The sequence below is a fragment of the Macaca fascicularis genome, chromosome 20 (assembly GCF_037993035.2).
Source record: "Macaca fascicularis isolate 582-1 chromosome 20, T2T-MFA8v1.1".
Classification (NCBI taxonomy): domain Eukaryota; kingdom Metazoa; phylum Chordata; class Mammalia; order Primates; family Cercopithecidae; genus Macaca; species Macaca fascicularis.
This window is the reverse complement of record NC_088394.1, coordinates 69,058,917-69,080,301: the sequence shown is the minus strand read 5'-3', so window position 1 is coordinate 69,080,301 and position 21,385 is coordinate 69,058,917. Positions and strand designations below refer to the sequence as shown.

The 21,385-nt window shown below is 36.3% G+C and overlaps 1 protein-coding gene across 10 annotated transcripts in view; it reads right to left on the bottom strand.

The window, feature by feature from the left end:
- Positions 1-21,156, bottom strand: part of CMTR2 (cap methyltransferase 2) — a 56,238-nt gene extending 35,082 nt beyond the window's left edge. The window contains exons 1-3 of one of the 10 annotated variants that reach the window (XR_006694852.3): positions 20,894-21,156; positions 20,287-20,369; positions 9,882-10,015 (exon numbers count right to left, since the gene is read on the bottom strand). Coding sequence is in view for 7 of the 10 variants with exons in the window: in XM_045382773.3 (XP_045238708.2) it covers positions 15,322-17,634 (2,313 nt within the window). In the remaining 3 variants the exon portion in view is untranslated. Of the gene's footprint in view, positions 1-9,877; positions 10,016-14,017; positions 17,654-20,286; positions 20,370-20,643 lie in introns of those variants that run through there. The other 9 variants (XR_006694851.3, XR_012429347.1, XM_045382773.3 and 6 more) reach the window with 9 other exon arrangements.
- Positions 21,157-21,385: the final 229 nt, after the last annotated feature.

Here is a 21,385-nt window from a genome sequence, read left to right as displayed (position 1 = left end):
AATATCTAACAAAATAATAATATTTCTTTAATATATTGTAATTCCTAGCCCAAGTTCGAATGTTCCTGATTCTCTAAAAAAAAAAAAAAAAAAAATCCTTTTGGATAGAAATAGGATCCAAACAAGGTCTACACATTAGATTTCGCTGATATGTCTTTCACTTACACCTTTTCTCTCCATGTCCTTTTGAATATCACCAAAATGATCTTCAATATTTGATTTTTATCCAGGGTAACTAAATCTGTCCAAACCTAACATATGCTGCTGATGAAACCTCATTATATAATATTTTCAAGGACAAACTACCAAAAGAAAAGGTGATCATACAATTTATCATGCAAACAGAGAAACTGAGTGAAAAGTGAGTGCTATTAATAATTATACTGGTGTAAACCAGGACGAACAGTCACCATATGAATAGAAGATATTAGGGGTAAAAAGGAGGATCAGGTTTCTGGTTTCAACTCTGGAGCTGGGGAGCTGGAAAAGAACTAGAAAGAATACCTCTCCCACACTTAAAATTAATAAATAAATAAAAATTTGAACGAATTTAAAGTTAACAACTTTTCTTGGATTCATCAAAGAGTTAAAGAAACAACTAGTTTCTTTGAAGAAGCGCCAACTAGCCCAAAATCAAAGAAAAGAGAAGTGCCTACAGGAAAACTCAGATGCAAGCATTTGTTTACGTGGGGCAGATGAACACCCAGAAGAACTGTGAAGAAACTGGTAGAATCTGAGTATTGGCAGGTGACAGAATATGGCCTCAGATACAAAGGGAGTTTACACCACTCACAGGCTTCTCTCTACAGGCCCTAGTGGGTGCTCATAAACAATGATGGCGGCAGTGCTGAGAAGATATGCTTAGGGGAGGGGAGAAGCAGTTGCTGCAGGAAGGGCATGGATACCTGCCCAGACCCTTCTTCCCTATCTCCCCTATTAAAACAAAAGCAATACAAGAAAACACAACAACTTCACCTAGAGTGGGGAATAAGGGCAACAAACACTATCGCCCTTAGAGCACTCCTGAATACCAACTGCAGCTTTGGGAAGAAAATTGTTAAAAAAAAAAAATTCCTCCACACCTCAGGGAGGAGCAGGAGTATATGCTGGGCTCAGAACTATCACTGGGGAGAAACGGAAGCATGAAAAAGGTCACACTCCTGAGACCCAGAGACACAGTATCCACTCAACACTGAGGCTTAATCAGAACAACAGGGAACACTTCCTTCACCTGCCACCACCAGAGCAAGAAGCATCACACAGCAACAGCAGACTACTGCTGAGAGGGCCCGGAGAGAAGCAAGGACATGGAGAGAAACTCTCTAGGGGTCACTGCATAAAGAGAAAGTGTAAGGCTAAGGGTAGGCCCGACATTGAGAAAAGTCTATTCAGTGGGTAAACCAGCCCTGCTCCTAATACAACATTTTGCTAGAAGAATTTGAAGACTCTGGTACACTGAGGATAGCCCTATGAACAACAAACCCCCAAAGCCACCTCAACGTCTGTCTGGGTTGATTCACATTCCACACTAAAAATCTAGAAAAGGAAAAAATGTACCCCATTTGCAGGCATAAAAACTATTTACCTCAATCAGTGCTGTCCAGTGTTCAATAAAAAAGTAAATAAAGTACGTGGTATATAAAGCAAAAACAAAAATAAAAAGGCCCACAATGCCAAGAGACAAAACAATCAACAGAACCAGACTCATATGTGATACAGATATTGGAACTATTAGATAAGAAATTTAAAATAGCTATGACAAATATATTGAAGCTTCCAGTGAAAGAAGTGGACAACATGCATTGTCAGATGGGTAATTTCAGTAGAGATAATGAGAACTGTAAGAAAAAAATCTAATGAAACTGTAAAAAGTGAAAAACACAGTAACAAGATCAAGTGACATCAAGATTGTCATTGACAGGCTCATCAGTAGACTTGACAGGGCTAAGGGAAGAATTGGTGAACTTGAAATCATCCAAACTCAAAAAGAATAAAGAGCAAAAAATAAAAACAGCACCTAGCATCCAGAAAGTATAGGACAACATAAAATGATCTAACAGATGTATAGCTAGAATTCCAGAAGGAAAAAAGAGAGAAATGAGGTAGCGTAAATGTAAGAAGGGATAATGCCTGAGAATTTCTAACATTAATGACATACATTAAACTACAGATCCAAACCAACAACCAAGATAAATACCAAGCCAGAGATAGACATATCATATTCAGGTTCTGAAAACATCAAACAAAGTCTTGAAGGAAACCAGCAGGGGTAAAAAAGACACATTAACACAGAGAAATAAACAGCCATCTTATTAGAAACCATGCATGTCGGAAGACGATAGAGTAACATTTTTAAAGGACTAAAAGAAAAAATAGTGTCAATACAGAATTCTCTACCTGGTGAAAATATCTTTCAAACATAAAGGATAAAAATATTTCTTAGAAAAAAAACTAATTAAATTAATTGTCATCAGGACTAAACCATAAAAAATTTGAAGCATATTCTTTAGAAAAGAGAAATTTGATACCAGATACATAGATTTAGATGAAGAAACAAATAATGCTAGAAATGGAATAAAAATAATAATAGAGAATTATACCAAACACTTAAGAAAGAAAAATCAATTCTACAGAATTTTTTCCAGAAAAGAGAATACTTCCCAAAGTATTTTATGAGGCCAGCATTACTCTGATGCAAAAACCAGACATTACAAGAAAAGAAAACTGCAGACAAATACTTATTATGAACATAGATATCAAAATTCTCCAAGAAATTTATCAAATCAAATCTAGAAATATATGAAAGTGATAATATAACCAAGTGGAGTTTATCCCAGGAATACAAAGCAGATTCAGCATTCAAAAATTAGCCAATACAGCTGGGTGAGTGGCCTCACGTTTGTAATCCCAGTGCTTTGGGAAGCCAACAGGGAGGACGGTTTGAGCCCAGGAGTTCAAGACCAGCCTGGGCAACATAGTGAGACTTTCATCTCTACAAAAAAAAAAAAAAGTTGTTTTTTAATCAGTCAATATAATTCACCATCTTAACAGTCTAAAGAAGAAAAACCACATGGTCACCTCTACAGTTACAGAAAAGGCATTTGACAAAATTCAACATCCATTCATGTGTTTTCTTTTAATCTCAAAAAAATAGGAATAGAAGGAAACTTTCTTAATAGGATGAAGGACTTTCACTGAAAAACCCTATATCTAATACCATAATGATAAAAGACCATTTCTCCCTAAGATTAGGACTAAGGTAAGGAAGTACTTCCTCACAGCACTCCTACTCAACATCATAGTGGAAGTTCTAGCTAGAGCAAAATGGCAAGAAAATGAAATAAAAAACAGAGAGACTGGAATGGAAGAAATAATAAGTACATAAATAAATGACTCATACTAAGAAAAACAAAACCAGATTCTGTGTTACAGAATGGTGATGGTCAGGGAAGGTGAATGGGATTAGGGCTTAGGTGATCTGTGAAAGTTTTTCTGAGAAGATGACATTTGAGCTGAAATTTTAAGGACAGAGTAAAGCCAGCCATGAAAAAAAAACTTACACACACACACACAATGAATTTGTATGTTATGCTCTATCCAGGATTTTTCAGCTCCTAAACTTACAGCTTCAGAGCTCACTTCTCACTGCCTCTCTCTAAGTTCTCCAATTGCAAAAGACTCTGATCAGCTGATATCATCTTTTGGTCTTACATTCCAGATAGCTGACCAAACTTGGTCCAATCAACTGATAAGGAAGAGGGTGGGCTGGAAGGTAAGAAGGTCACAAGGTTTAAGCAATAGGAATTAGGCAGGCAAATCTTAAAAGGTGATGGGGAGCAATTTAGCAATTATTGACATTTCTCTGCAGGAACAAAATTAATAAGCCTATATCCATATGTAAAAACTAATTGACCAATAAATCCAAATGTTGAAAATTGATAAATCCAGATGAAGGATATGAGAGAGTCATTGTACAATTCTTGAATGTCTTCTGTAGGTTTCAAATTTTTCAAAAAATAAAGTTGGAGGGAAAAAAAGAAACGTGCATATCTTGAATTATACATTCTTGAATACATGTTACAGATGACATAATTTGGAACTCTTTGTGAGTCAAAGCAATTTTAAAATACAAAGATTAGAACACAACTTTCCTGTATACTATTGTATTCCTGGTCTTTGAAATCCTAGTTAAAATTCCTCTGCTAACTATCAGAGTCTCCAAAATTCACGCCCTTAATTGAAGAGTTTACAGAAAAAAAATTATTTAATATTATCTGCCATTTCAATAGCACAAGGGCAGAAATAATATTTAAGTAAGCAAAGTACAGTGTAACTCTGGAAGTCTAGTTAATGGAACCTTGGAAATTAAAAAGCATTAATTACTTGCCCCTTATTCTGCTAATTGATTTAGGAACCAGAAATACAATAATACAGCTATTTCACACAGAGACCTATTTAGCCTGAAATGAACTCCAAGTTTTCTGTACCACCTCAATTTTCATAAGAGATTTAATCAACATTAGCAGAAATATGTATATTCCTAAAACTGACGTGCTCAGGCATTAGTAACTGTGTTCAAATACCACAGGTTCCTTGGTGACTAATTAGTGACTATTAGGCCAGGTGTGAACTATATTAATAAAACCACTTTCATTACTGTAATTAAATTTAAGTATAGAGAAGCTAAAAACAAATACTGTTCTAAAATACCTCTGCATTTATAGTGGAGTAGCTTGTATAGGTTTAACTCTCTCTAACAGATAATTGTAACTGTGAACGAAATGTTTTTTTGAAAACAGTTATTTGAAGGCACTGGAGAAAGACAGACCAAAAGGTGGCAGAAATTAGAGGGGAACTGACCTCTAAACTAAGGTAACTAAGACGGAGGAATATTTGTATTTCAAAGGCTTTTTGCTTAAGGGTGCTCTCTAGTCTTTTCCCCATGAGGAGACTAAAATGCAAGCAGAAATCTGTAATCCTATTGGCTTACGGAGTCAGATAATAAGAGTTGGGGTCTCCAATAGTAGGTGAAAAGGGGGGAATCCCAATAAGAAGGAGGTCAAAGAAATAGGAGTTCTAAAATCTCTCTATATTTCCTACCCAATCTTTGACAAACCCTTGAACTATAAATACACAGAGAAGACTATGAGACTGCCAGCAAATGACAACAGCTGGAAAGGCTGAAAAAACTAAGCAGAACTTTCAGGGGCTGCCCAAAACATGGGAGGAGTCTGGAATTTGAGCCAGCCAAGTTAACTGCCCATTAGAACAAAAATCCACACTCTTCAGAGTCATACAAGAGATTCAGAAATTATCACAACATATCACCCACTATGTCTGGTGGCCAAAACAATTACTAGACATGTGAGGGAACAGTACATTGTAATCCACAGTTAAGAGAAAAACCAGTCAATAAAATCTGACCCTAAAAGGACCCAGTTGCTAGAATTAGTAGAAAAGAAATTTAAAGTCACGATTATAAGTAGGTTAAAAGACTTAAAGAAAAATATGATCATATGAAATGAACATATGGAGAATATCAGCAGAAAAATAGAAACTATAAAAGAGAATCAAATGGGAATCACAGAACTGAACACTAAAACATCTGAGATGAAAAATTTTCTAGATGGAATTAACAGATTGAAGATGGCACAAAAAAGAATCTGTAAACTCAAGGATAGTAATGTCATGGAGAAACCTGGCAGACAACATCTTAACCAAGTGATCAAAGTTAACATTACTAACATTGGGAAAAAACCAACATCCTGTGCCTCCTGACATGATGCATTGAAAAGGAAATACTATCAGTTTTATGGGGTTTTGCCAAAAATCTATAACTTGAATCAAAACCTGAGGAAACATAAAGCAAATGCATATTGAGAGCCAATATATAAAATAACTGAACTAAACACTTTGAAAATTCCAAGGCCAAGAAGACAAAGAATGGCTGAGAAATTCTTCCAGATTCAAATAGACTAAACAGACATAAAAACCAATACAATGAATGACCACGGATCGGATCTGGACTAGGGACAGAGGGGCAGAGGAGCTATAAAGAACATTAATTAGACACTTATTGAAATTTGAATATGGACTATGAATTAGATAATAGTACTCCATCAATGTTAAATAGTCTGACTTTGATCATTATACTGTGGTGATATAAGAGAATATCCTTGTTTTTAGAAAATGTATACCTAGGTATTTAAGGGGGCAAAATGTCTCTAAGTTACTCTCAAATGGTTCAGATAATAAAATTATACGCACCCACAGAATGATAAAGCAAATAGGGAAAAACGTAAACAACTGATTAATCTTGATAGAGGATATGTGGGAGTTACTTGTACTATTCTTGCAATTCTTCTGTTCATTTTGAAATTATACTGAACTAAGTAAGTTGCCAGAAATTACTATACCCTATTGGAAGTCTGACACATGACTACTAGGAGTGTAGATTAGTATACTACTGTGGAAAACTGTTGGTAGTATCTACGAGCCACTTCATGATTTAGCAATTCCACTTCTAGGTACATACCTGTTATGGTCTAAATTGTGTCTGCCAAAAATTCGTATGTTGAACTGCTAACCCCAGTACCACAGAATGTGACCCTATTTGGAAGTAGTTGTTGCAAATGTAGATAGCTGGTATCCTTATGAAAAGGGGGAATTTGAACCCAGAATCACTCACATAGGGAAAATTCCTTGTGAAAACTAGAGTTACGCTACTCCAAGTCAAAGCATTCCCAGAAGCTAGGAGAGAGGCCTGGAACAGATCCTTAGTGCCTTCAGAGTGAGGATAGGCCTGGCTAACATCTTCATCTTGGAGATCTGGCCACCAGAACTGTGAGATAATAAATTTCTGTTGTTTAAGTCACTTAGTTTGTGGTACTTTGTTATAGCAGCCCCAGATAATTAATCCAATATTCAACAGAAATGCATTCATATGAGCATCAAATGGTATATAGAAGAATGTTTATAGCAGCCCAAACTGAAAATATCCCAAGTATCAGGCAATAGTAGAATAAATAAGTTGTAATGTATTTATATAATAGAATCCTATACATGAAACAACACAAATTAATCTCACAAACATAATGAGTGAAAGAAACCAGACATAGACGAGGTTAAAAAAAAAAAAAAAAAAAAAAGAGACGGTTCAGATACTAGTGAAGGAGGGAACCAGGGAAGACAGAGCTTAAAAAGCACTATAAAGGTGGCTACACGCAGAGGGCATATTTTAAAATCTTTTAAAGTAACACTAAAGGAGAAAGCCCTGAAAATATTGTGCTAGGAAAGCTATCTATTTTGGTCCACTTCCACTATCACACAGGAACATAAAAGTTCCTAAAAGTTCAGGAAAATGAAATCTCATTTAAACAAGAGCCATAGAAAATGATTGTAATTAAACCTAGATACAGTGATATTGCAAGGAAAAGGCAGAAAATGATATGAGAAACATACCACAAAGAAAACACACTAAAAAAAGTCGCAAGATGGATTCAAGTGACATTAAAGAAGAAAATAGAAGCTCTAAAAGAACAACATAAATTAAAATAGAAAAATACAGTTTATATGATTAGTCAGCAGGAAGATTAAAAAAAAAAATTGAACTCAGTAATGTTAAATCAAGTTTAGCCTGAAGCTGCCACCTTACATATTTTAAGTTCGTCCTAAAGGTTTCTCTGTACATCATAAACTATAACAAGTGGAGATATAAACAGACCATAGCTTACGCTTGTGCCAGTCACCGAGTTTTGGCCAATCAAATGTAGCCAACTGTTTGAACCCTGTTCAAATAAGGCAAATGTCAATCTGTAACCAATCCAGCTGTTTCTGTATCTCACTTGCGTTTTCTGTATATCACTTTCCTTTTTCTTTCTATAAATCTTCTTCCACCACATGGCTGCACTGAGAGTCTCTGAGCCTACTCTGGCTCAGGCGGCTGCCCAATTCACAGATTTTCTATTGCTGAATTAAACTCCTTTAAATTTAATTCAGTTGAAGTTTTTCTTTTATCAGTAAGGAAATAAGAAGAAACCAATTACTTCACATATAAATGTTAAACATAAGAGCTAATACACATAATGGAAAACAGTAATAGAAATAGAAAAAGGAAATTAAAAATCAAACAAAAATAAAAAGATAAAAAATAATTTAAGAGAAAGTAACAGATACAGAAGACAGGTGCTAATATACAGCATACATTCACAGCAGTCCTTAGACAAGAAAAGCAAAGAAATAATGTAATTAAAACAGAATTAAAGACAATATGTTCATATCCACTGATTCAAAAAATTGAAACATTTAAACAAACATTTATGTTTTTTAAAAACCCCCCAAAATTAGGAAAACCTCCTTAATAAAAATAGTAAACTAAAAAATCAGCACCTAATGGGGAAACACTAAAGTAACAGTTCTAAGAGTGTGGCCCAAGGACCTTTTCAAGGGTCTGTGAGATCAAAACTATTTTCATGGTAAAACTGAGACAGGAGATCAGCAGGACTTGTGTTCCCAGCACCCAACTTGGCAAAGAAACCAGCCAAAACCAGCTAAAACCAAGATGGTGACTACAGCAACCTCTAGTTACCCTCATGGCTCATTATATGCTAATTACAATGCATTTGCATGCTAAAAGACACTCTCACCAGTGACTTGACAGTTTACAAATGCCATGGCAACCCCTAGAAGTTACCTTATATGGTTTAAAAGGGGAGAAATCCTTGGTTCCAGGAACTCCCCAGTTCTTTTCTAGAAAAGTCATGAATAACATGCCCCTTATGTAGCATATAGTCAAGGAATAGCCATATATACTGCTAGCCAGCAATCCACAGGGCTGCTGCTGCTGTCTGTTGTTCAAATAAACTTGCTTTGGCTTTGCACTGTTGGTTCACACATGAATTATATCCTGTGTGAAGCCAAGAACCCTCCTAGGCTGAGCCCCAATTTTGGGGTTTGCCTGCATTGAAACCAAGACATTATGCATCATTTCCCCTTTTCACAATGTCAGTAGTTGCAATGATGGTACAAAGAAGTGGTGAGCAAAACTGCTGTTGCCTTAGCACATATCAAGGCAGGGCACCAAACTATACTAGTAGGCATTGTATTCTTCATCATACATGCTCATAATGGGGGTCAGAGGGAGCCATTTTTACTTAAGAAGGTCCTTGATGAAGTAGCAAAAAATATTAATTGTATTAAGTCTTGCTCTTAAGAGTACATGACTTTAATAATATTGGTGAAGAAACGGAAAGTTGTGTACACATAAAGCTCTTGCTGCACACCAAAACAGAATGCGTGCCTCCAGGAAAAGCATTTGTGTAATTGAGTTGCAAAGTCAAATGCTGCATTTTTCATGAAACACCACTTTTACTGGAAAGAAAAACTAGCAAACTATAGTTATTAAAACTTGAGTATTTGGCAGATATTTTCTCAAAAATGAATAAAGTGAGCAAGCACTTCAAGGAAAACAACTGTCAGTATTTTTTGACATGATAAAATTTGAGCATTCAAGGAAAACTTAGAATGTTATAAAACTTGTGTCCATCACTCTGAGCCTGACAGCTTCCCAATACTTAGATTTGTTTGATGAGATCAGTGGTGATGTTTTAAAATGTAATTTTTTGCATAATGTATAATCAAATATGTCAACATTTGCATGATCTGCATAACTCAGTGAACCAATATTTTTCAAATGACAAATTCATGGTGTTAAAAAAACCACATACAGGTAAATGATCCATTCAAAGTGCAAGACAGATCAATAGATTTTAGTGTAAGAGTCCAAAAAATTCATAGTATAGCTTGATTCTTCATTGCAACCAATGTTTAAGAAACTACTACCTGCCAAATTTTGATGTAACATCAAAAAAATCCATAATTACCTTAAAGGTTATTAAAATACTCCTCCCTTTCCCAACTTCATATCTATATGAGGCCATATTTTCTTAAATATTTCAACAAAAACAATGTATTCCGACAGATTGAATGTAGAATCAGATGAGAATCCAGCTGTCTCCTATTATAAAAACATAAAAATGATTTGTAAGAATGTAAACAATATCACATTTCTAAATTTTGTTTTGAAAGATATTTTTCATAAAAAATTATTTATAACATGTAATAGTTTTATCAGTTATATTAACATTAATAAAATTTGTGTTAATTCCTGACATGAATTATATAAACAGATATAACTCTCAAACAAAAGCTCTTTGGATTCCTTGATAATTATTGAGAGACTAAATTTTGAGGCCCAACATTTTGAGATCCACTGCACTATAGCCACTAAAATCAGAGGGATGTCAGCTCTGGGAAGAAAATATACACAATGAAACAGGCGCATATTATGCCAGAATGTGTGAAAGCTATCAAACTGTTGAATTACATTTTAAAACATGACATAGGCATCAACATGAAGGAGCCCTTCCCCTACCCACCCAAGCCAAATTTGAGTAATTTGAACATCAAGTAAGAATAGTCATAATTGATTAAAATATATCCAGTATACAACCAACCATGAGTTCCTAGAGAGTTTAAAAACAACCACAACCACGACAAAGAAATCTCATTGGTCACCTTTCAAGGTTGCTAAGATACAAATTTATCTTTCTGAAACTACTTCAGAAAAAAATAGTTGATGAAGTCATCTTCATAAAAGTTCAATTAATTCAGAAGGAATATGGTTAGGAAAACACTGCTTGCAACCCTTAATAAATAGAGCTAGTATCGATATTCAGTGAATGCTAAACCTATTAAGTGAAAGATAGAAAACTTAACTGATGGATTAGGTTGACAATATCTAAACTGATTAACCTTTATATCACTGAGGGAGGCAGCTAGCCATTTTGTGCTTGTGAAGTGACGAAAAGAAAGTACACACCACCCTCATGAACTATTCTTGCCAAAAGCAATCAATTCTGCAGATCTACCTACCAATCTATAGGAAATCTGTGGCATAGAAATGCAATTAAAAAGTAATCACAAATAACTAATCAGCCAAATTCAGATTATAAAAATGGTTACAGGACAAATAACCAGTTCCTCAGCAGTTTAAATGGCATGGCAAACAAAATGTTGGGGCTGGGCTCGGGGACAGGGACTAAATCGATTAAGAGAGACCTCAGAGACATCAAATAAACACAAGAAGCCTTATTTGGCTCCTTATCTGAAAGGAAAAAAATATGATAAAAAGGTATTTCTGAGACAACCTGGAAAATAAGTATTGGGTGATATTGAAAATGGTTATTAAACATGGACTGGGTATTGGGTGATATTGTTAGGTGTGGTAAATTGCTTATCTGTGAAAGATATGTATTTGTATGTCTGTATGTATGTAGAGATATGTATTTCATGAATTTAAAATACTCCAAGAAAAAAAGTGGAGGATAAAACAAGTTCAGTAAAATGCTGATAGTTACAAAACCTGGGTTGCAGGTACATGGGGTGGGGGTGGGGGTTGTTACATCACTTTAATTTTGTGTATGTTTGAAGGTTTTCTATAATAAAAACAAAATCAAATAACATTCTGTAGAAACCTATATTGATGATACAGCACACAAAATAAGTACATGTCATATACTTATTCACAATAAGCACATGTGCTTGATGAATTTATAATCCTAAAAAAAAGAAAATTAAAAAAGACATAACAACGTAATATCACTCAAAGTAATGCTCAAACTGAATGATGCAAGCAGTAAGAGAAATAGCTCCAAAAAGATTAACATTACTGTAGTTGCAGGGGTATTGTTTACCCTACTAAAAAGAAATCCACTCAAAAATATTTCTGCTTGTTTTCAATTTTCCCAGCTATTCTATTATAGATACAGATCTTTCAATGCTGGGATTCAATGGAAGCAAAATAGAAACTCTCAAAAGTAGATAGAAAAAACACATCTGCCTTGCCCAGTAAAATAATTTGGTGTTGAAGCACCATCTTAAATAGCAAAAAAAATGCAGAAACATATAAAATATGTTTATCAGCAAAGATCAGTAGAATATTTCAAGGTAATGAACACAAATAGTTTAAAGAAAATTATTTACAAATGTTTTCCTTAAATCACAACAATCTAAGTCATAAATTAAAATATGGCCACAATATTAATACTACCTGTCCCATAACAAGCTAAACTGATGTGCTGCACTTGGTATGAACACAGAATGATCACACCTAGTTGATATGGCTTTGAAAAGATACAAAGATCAAGATCTCAAAAAATTCAGAGAAATATTATCATGGATACAATTTGTAAATGAGTACACAACCTATATGTGAACACAAGCAGATTGGACTAAAATTTTCAGTTGAGTGAAGTTAGACCGCTCAGCCACACTATCAGCCACAGGCTGGGTTGAGTGAAATTAAATGCTAACTATGCTTAATGACAGATAATTTTTAAATCTTTTCACTAATAATGCACTTTCATGTATCTGTGGTCATAAAGATGCTTCACCTCCTCCCAAGTCATTCCAGTATAAACTCATAGTTATCAAAAATAAGTTATTTGCATTTCTGTTTTGGCCAACAAAGAAAAAGCAAATATTAAACAGACAATAAGAGTATAAGGGGACAGGGGAGAACTCATTATTCAAGGCCTGCAATTTTATATAAACTAAATAATGCATTAGAGGCTTAAAATAATTACAACCCATTATACATCTATTGAGGATTATTCTTTTCATTACATGTCCTAAAACATACCTATATACTATAAGTTACCATATGTAGTGTCAAGTTTTGAGTTTACTTGCTACTTGGCCCATTAGGCCAACCCTAAAAAATGCTTACCATTGAAATGGAAATTCATTTTCCATTTCAATATTGAATTTGAAATATTCATATTGTTTCAATATTGAAATTTTTGTTTTATAGTGAGTTTTGTTCCTAAGATCACCCTGAAATGTTTTATCCAGTTTTTTTTTAAAGGTGTGGGAAGCCTACTATAAAATAATTGAATCTCTCTTTTCAGTGTTAACTATGTAGTAAACAAATCTGCAGCCAGGTCTTGCATATCTGTCCCATCTCCATATAATAATTTGTCATCATTTTAAGAGTATAATACTTACATTAAGTGTATGTTTTGTTGAAATTAAACAGATTACAAAGGAATTAATTTGATCTGTTTTTTAATAGACATTACAAATTAAAAATCTCAAAACCTGTGGAAAAAAGTTTTTAAGAACGGTCTACCTTGGTAAAACATGCGTACTCTCATCTCTTCCTGTCCTCTTCTACCTTTCCGTTCATCTTTTGAATATCATTTTTTTCTCTCCTTTCTCTCAAAGAGAAATTCATATAAATCATTAGTACCTGTCATCTATTAATACATCCAGTTCAATCTGAACCTTCCTCAAGTCATCTCTACCTCTAAGGCAATTTGAATCCAATGAATCAGATGAGGAATTGATTCCAAAAGCCATGTTAAAAAGCAAAGTACACTTGAGAATACTCCAGTGTTACATATTCCAATACAGATTAGAGTCAACAAAACACTAAGCATTCAATACTTATTTGAAGGGCTTAAAGACAGTCATAATGCTAGAATCTGGACCCATGCTTTCAACTTCATTCTTATCAAATAGTTAAAATAAGCAAAAAATAAGCTGCATTATTAGTATATTGAATCCCACTTAGCAAGGCATAAAGACTATTAAGTGCAAAATGGTTTTCTAAGAGTGTTTTTTTTTCCCTCCTGGTAATCAACCTTCTATCAGACTTCCATCATCATACAACTGGAATTGCTTCCTAGAGTCACCAGTAGGAAATCAGCTTTCTTTCAAAAATCTACTTCCAGGCCTCCACACACTCCTCTCCCAACCCCCCTTAAGTATTCAGTTTCTTTCCTGAAGTAGATCTTCCAAAAATATTACAATATTAAGGACTAAATTTTAATGAAAGCAAATAAGAGAAAATGAAAGAACATTAACTGTCATTTCAAAGCTCCCTTTAAAAATGTCTGTTTCCAGCTTATATTTTTAACTTCTTCCATAATTCCCTTTAAAAAAGATGAACACAAAATCTCTCTAGTAATGACTTTATTCATGAATCTGTAACGGAATTCAAAATAGCAAAGAACATGAAAATTTTCAGATTAGTATTTATTAACCAAATGCATCAGAAATACATCTATTTTCACATAACAAAAGTGCCTAAAATGCATGTGAGAATATAAATATTCTCCACTTTATGGAACTTCAAGATAATGAAAAATTGCTTAATACAGTTTGCCACAAAAACTCATTACACTGCAAATACAGAAGAAATAAAAGGACTCATTACATTGCAAATACAAAAGAAATCAAATGCAACTGGCAAAATAACCATTTCATGGCTAATCTTTTGGTAAAGTGCTATTTTCATACTGAAAAAAAGAAATCAGTAAAGATTAAAAATTTAAATTCTAAACCATCATTCTGAAAGTCTGAAGAGTTTTCTTTAGTATTCACTATGTTCATCACATTCTTGTGTTCCCAACATGAGACTAAATACTATCTCAAAATCTTGAAAAAATCTTTCCATTCACAGATTATTTCCTGGAAGTTAAAAATTATGACATCATTGCTGAATGAAGCTTTTCATGATACAGGCAAGTATTAGATACAACAAATAATTTTTCATTGTTCTAAACATGATCTTTGGTTTAAAGCTGCCCCGTTATCTTTTTTTAGTTGGACGGTGTAGTCAGTAAAAGATTCATACAACAGCACACTAGTTTTATTTGAGCCATATAAGAAGATAGGGTCAATCCCCTAAGGGCAATGAATGGCATGTTATCAAGAATCTGGCGAGATGAATTCCCTGAAATTCATAACTGATGTGTTAACAGAAATCAGTGTTGCTGAACAGTGACTCACTCATTTCCTTTCCTCAATTACCTCTATCAATTCATTAACAATATTAACCAATGAGTGGAAATTAGTTGGAAAATTCACTAACAGCATTAGCCACCAAGAGGAAATTGGCTGGGGGGGGAAAAAAAACTAATCTGAACAAAGGCACACAGATGCAAATCTTAAGCAGATTAAGACCAACTAAACAGCATATGTAAGCATGGCTGTGTCCACCCATACACATATACACACACCTCATATTTAGAGTGTGAATATCTATCACTGCATAGATTCCACCACGTGGAAGAGCTCTATGCCTGTAGGTGTATATACCCTAGAGATCAGAATGGATGGTTTTCCAGAATTAAGACTTTGAATGATGCAAACGTTGGCCTTCCCCCAAAATAAAAAGGTTTTTAAATTAATAGAACAACAGGATGCAATACTGGGCAAATTATAAGAAGTCATAAAGTTGAATCTCAAAGAACATATTCAGTGTTGTAACTGAAGGCTGTTGATAATTTCTTCTCTCTCTCTTTGAATAATGAAATGCAAATGCCTTTTAGCAATGGCAGCATTCAAATCCCACAAAAAATCAAGCAGTGCCCCCTTAAGGAGTACCTCCATTGGCACAAACTGTAAAACCTGCTGGGGTGAGTCAGAGTTGAGCGAAGTGCTCAACAATTCATTCACACTCTGCAAATATTGGAAAACTGGATTTGGAAGGTCCTGATAACCAACACATAACAGGACTGCACAGGTCCTCAGGGGATCAGAGGATGTGGGACAAAAAAAGGTAATGAATCTAAAACAACTGTGGAGTACAAAGATCAAACCAGCCATAAATCTTGTGAAACAAGAAAGTACAGGCAAAATCATAACATCTCCTGTATGAAGCTCCCGCAATGAATGTAGAAGGCAGTCCAAAAATAAATGCTGGTAAGTTGGATCTCCATCATGAAGCAATGAACAGCTAAAAGTTGTGAGTTCAGCTGATTCTAGGAGTCGAACTTCCAATGGTATATGCATTTTGATATTATGGGAAGTCGAAAAGCCCACCAGCAGGCACTTTATTTGATTGCTGGGTTCTACAACCTGCTCATCCTGAAGGCACTTGGTAAGGCTACACAACTCGGAAAATATCAGTTCTTCTGAAAAAACATGACAAGAACAAGAATACTGCTGTTTTGGCCTAAACTTGGAATCCAAATTAAAAGCTCCTCCTAATGACTTTTCAATTGCTTCATTAAGAGTTTTTAAAATTTCACCATTGCAAAAAGGAGAACACTTTACCTTTGGCAGTTTCTTTCCCTCCAAAATATGCCATAAGTGACACTCAAGATTGGAAGCTGCTCCTTCTAAAATAGAACTTTGCCCAGGATGATATACACCATGTTCTTCAGCCCAACTATTAAAGTATCCTTTGGCTACTTTATCTTTCCATGAAAGGGCTTCTAGCATCTTCCTTTCATTATAAGTTTTAAAATATTTGTTCCTCTGCCCAAACCATTTTGTATTTGTACTACAACCAATACCAGATTTTTTTACTAGCCAATTATTTCTGGAAAGATGTTTCAGCTGAAATTTTTGCATAAAATATTGTACAGCACAATCCCTTAAGTTATTCAGCTTTTCTTGTTCCGCTTTTCCCATGCACTCAAACAGACGAATGTTCTCAGAAATAGTCTCTAACTGATATTTATGAAAGAACACACAACATTCTTCATGTCTCTTAAGAAAAGAATCAGGAATCACATGATGGGGAAAGAGGGCTTTCCTTTTCATTTCAGTCCCAAAATTCAAGATCATCTTAGATAACAGAGGATGGATGGCCTCTTTCCCCTTATAGTGGAGGCAAACGACATAGACTTCGGAGTTTCCTGCCTTGCTAGTAGCAGGTTTGAAAACATGGACTTGGTCAAAGCAACAGTTCAGCAGGTACATCAAGTTTATGGAACAATGTTCGAACATAGTAAACATCTTCAAAACAAAAGAGCCACCATTTCCGAGAGTGGTCAGAGCAGTGACAACTTCACAGTAATGCAAAGAAGAAACTAAAGCTTCTTGTTCACCTGGGTTTCCTTGGCAATCAAAACTCCCATCTGCAGTGACCAAGTGAACAGTAGCCATGCTGCTTATGAAATTCTGAAGTCCAGTCAAGAATTTCAGGGTCATGATATCACCAGTGTTATCTGGACCAAAGTACCACCAATGCAAGGTATTTGCAATAAGTCGGTCATCCATAATCATCATGAGGTCATCATTTGCTTCATGGTATGGATTCAGAGTATTCGCTACCCAACTCCAATCACAAGGAAACCGATGGGATTTTAAGTAGTGGTTGAGACTAGCTATAAAAGCTCCTGGAGCTTCACAAAGGTGTAGAGAATTCAGTTTTCCATTCTGAAAAGCTTCCTGTGGAATAAGTGGAAAGCTGCACAAAATCTCATGGAACTTACACCATGCTTGAGTACAAAGTTCAGCATTCACAGATTTTCTAACATGAGAAATGATTTTCCCTGCTTTATTAGTGAAAGCAGTGTGCTCATGCCACTCATCCAGTTTCTTATCACTCAGTAGGTTTTTTACTTCATTTAGGGAGTTCTTCAAATCAAGAAATGCATTAAATTCAGTGTGGTCACAGGTGAAAATCTCACTGGGATCTGGTAACTGCCACTCATTATTAAGTGGCTTGCCATAAGAAAAGTTCTTGGCAAAGAGTTCAAAAATGTCAGCAAGAACATCTGGGCTGAATGACATGGGACTTGCTAGCTGCTGAACTGGTGTCTTTCTGCACTTACTCATTTTCAAATCAAATTAAAATCTAGGAAGAGAAAACACATAATTAAATGAATCAAATTTCTTAGTGAGTGAAATCTCATGAGCAGCAAATATGATCACACTCATGACAAACTCCATAAAATGTGAAGGCTAAAGTCAGCATACTCTGTTATTTAACCAGGTAATTTGGAATAATGAAAAAGGTTTTGATATCCAAGACCTGGGTTCAAATTCCAGCTTTGCTAATTATGGCTTAATAAGCAGCCTTGGGCAAATTCCATCTCTGGGATTTGGTTTCTTCTCATTAAAAAAAAAAAAAAGCCTATCATTTTTTAAGAAGAAGATAAAACATACTAGCATATAAAAAAATATAACAAAGAATAATTGTCAGTGAATGACAGCTCTGATTATCATAGTAACCCATCTAACTCTTCCCCAAAGTTCTTCACACCAATGGCTGTGACAAAACCTACATGACCTCAAACAAACACACCCTTAGAGGTTCATTGCTGGACATGACCTTTGTTCAAGCTCCAACATGTGACTTTTTGTTTTTTTTAGTTCCCATCATACCTTACCTCCTTCAGGGAAAGGATCATGCACCTGAACCCAGTACTGATCCTGCCACAAGCCACTTACCCCCCTAGTAGGATTGCTGAATACATCCTCTGTCCAGATTTCATTCTCTAAGACAGGCACTTTGGTGGTACCAATCACCTACATAGGTCATCAACTAACATTCATCACCATACTACTTGTAAACTGTGCTATACTTGAGTGGTTAGCCTTTTTCTGTTTGATGCTGAAACTGACCAACAGTTTACCCTGGTATGTCTCAAACTACAGATTCCTGGTATTCATATGGTTCAGACAGCTCCACACTTCCACCATAAAATATCATTATTTCTTCTAGCCACTAAAACTTCTTAACACTTGGACAGCAGAATTTTATACTGAAGAAATATACGTATTAAATATACAAATTACAAATAGTCACTCTACATACTCTGGCAGTCAACACTGCCAAAGAAACCAGAAACAAAGAAACCTCTTCCTTCTGAAGAGGAAAAAGGATATGAGAAGTATGGCTTAATGGCAGAGTTTTGGAAAAGTTACGAATTCCAGCAGGGAGAGCAATGAGTATTACATGGTACCTGTTAGTGTAATGTTAATCAACAGATGCTCTAGTTCATAAATTCTGCACTTATTTAGCATATACAATGCGTTCTACAAATGATTTTCAAAAAAATCTAAATTTGTTAAATATGAAAAAATTGACAATCAAATCATCATTCCAGAAAAGCAGATGTTCAAGGACAAAATGAGAAATAAAGGGAACTACTGCCGTAATACATACAATAATATTCAAATGATGTGTCTTTTAGCATTTACTTTGTATTGTTCTTTTAGCACACTTTTTTCATTCTTTATTTTATGTTTAAATTATTTGCAAGTCTACTCTACCAGTTTGTAATTTCCCTGAAGTAACAGGTGTCTTCTTAGTCATTTGTTTGCCACACTATATTTAGATTAAAAAAAAATTTTTTTGAGACAGGGTCTCACTTTGCTACCCAGGCTGGAGCGCAGTGGCACAGGTCATAGCTCCCCGAGGCCTTGACCTCCTCCCAGGCTCAAAGGATCCGCCCACCTCAGCCTCCAAAGTAGCTGGGACTACAGACGTGCATGACCACACCCAGTTAGTTAAAAAAAAAAAAAAAATTGTAGAGATGGGGTCTTGCTCTGTTGCCCAGGCTGGTCTCAAAATCCTGGGCTCAAGCAGTCCCTCCAACTCAGCCTTCCAAGGTGCTGGGATTACAGGTGTCAGCCACTATGCCTGTTTTTCGTTTGTTTGTTTTTTACTGGTAGAGCTATATTTAGACAAACTTCTAAAGGAAGACAAAACTGAGGTGTTTCCACATTCACTAAAATCTTAAATAAGGGCAAATAAAAGTTTTTTACAACAAGCTCGCCTGTCTTAATTTGCATTGTGCTTGCTGGAAATGACAGCCATGTTTAGATCTCATCTATATTCTATTTTGGAAAAAGTCTAATTTTAGTCATTAACTTCACATACTAATTAATGGCTGTAGTTAAGCTGTGAAATCTTACCTAAGCTAATAGGTAATTACCTTCACATGAGGACAACTTAAGTGATTCAGACACTCCACTGTTCTGACTATACTTTTGCTGTGTTGCCACCTAATTTTTATTTATTACTACTCCCTTACTCACTACTCCAGCCAAACAGGCCTTTCTGCTGTTCACTGAAGACACCAAGCACATTCCAAGCCAAAAGTCTTTCTGCATTGGTTGTCCCTCCTTCTGGAATGCTCTTTCCCCAGCTATCAGCATAGCTAACTCCTTCACCTCCTTCCAATATTTGCTCAAATGTCATTTTCTCAGTGAAGCCTACCTAAGTTAAGATTGCATCTTGCATTCTCCATGCCTCTTATCTCGCTGTATTTTTCTCCTATGGTACTTATGTCCTTCCAACCTATAACTTGCTTCATGTTTACTGTTTATTATTTGTCTTCCCCAAACTAGAATGTGAGCTCCACAGGGCAGAGATCTTTGTTTTGTTTACACATAAACCATTCCAAGAAGTTGGACACTGCCTGGTACACTGTAAGCACTCAGCAAGTATTTACTGAATAAATGAGTGGATATCATACTTACCACAAAAGGTATCTCTCTCTTCAGGTTCTGAATATGAGTCATAATAGTGCACCTCAACTTCACTTCAGCACTTAAATGCATGACTTTAAAAAAAAACAAAACAAAACAAAACTATGTTGCTTACAGCGTGTGGAAAAATTTTCCAGTATATGATCCTCTGAGCCTTTCATTAAACACTCCATTGAGCTTTGTGGCATCATAATTCTGCTAAGTGGATCGCTATTACCATTCTCATATTGCAAACTCAAGTAGGCAGTTATGTAGCCCCCGGGCAAGGAAATACCTGTAAAATTCGTAAACCCAAAACAAAACCCACAAGATCTCATCAACAGTTTTTACCTCTCAACTGACACTTACAAAGGAGTTCCAAGTGCTTGCGCCAACTCCTCCTACTAGCAACTGAAAACAATGGCCAGTGAGTATCCAGGGCTGACTTTGGGCTGGGCACCCCAGATATCATTTCATCTAGTCAAGTCCCAAACCCCACTCCAGAGGCCCGGTCCCTGACCTGAAGGAAACTCGGTCCCAGCCCCTGGCTCACCCGCTGGGAAGTCGAAGGAGGGCCCGGGATCGTACCCAGGCCTGGATTACCTTCGCCCACGCCCACCTGGGTCCCAGTGTCTGGGGAGGCTGCACTTTACTCCCTCGAGGAAGCCATTCTGCACTTCCGCTCTCGGGGCTGCTTCCCGGGATGGTCGCTCCCTTTGGGTCCGCGGTGCCTCCAGCCACAAGGCAAGGAGGTGGTGCGCTGGACAGGTGGGAAGGCTGTCCGGTCGCGCCCTCGCGGCACCCGGAAGCCGGTCCCACCTCAGGGCCGCGCAGCAGCCGAAAGCCGCCAGACAAGGACCAGGGGCGCTCAAGTCCCACTGCGCACGCGCCTTGTAGCCCGGGCCGGAGTCACGTGCACCAACGTTACGCACGCCGGCGACTCTCGCCTGGCGTAGGCCTCAGCTCCCCAGGTTTTGTTTCGCGGGGTACAGAAGCACTAGCTTCCCTCCCCCGGTCGCTATGGCAACGGAAGCGGCGCACCCAGGCGGAGCGTTCTTTGGCTCCGCCCCCGAGGGGGTGAAGGGGAGGGAGGGGGAGGGGAGGGGGAGGG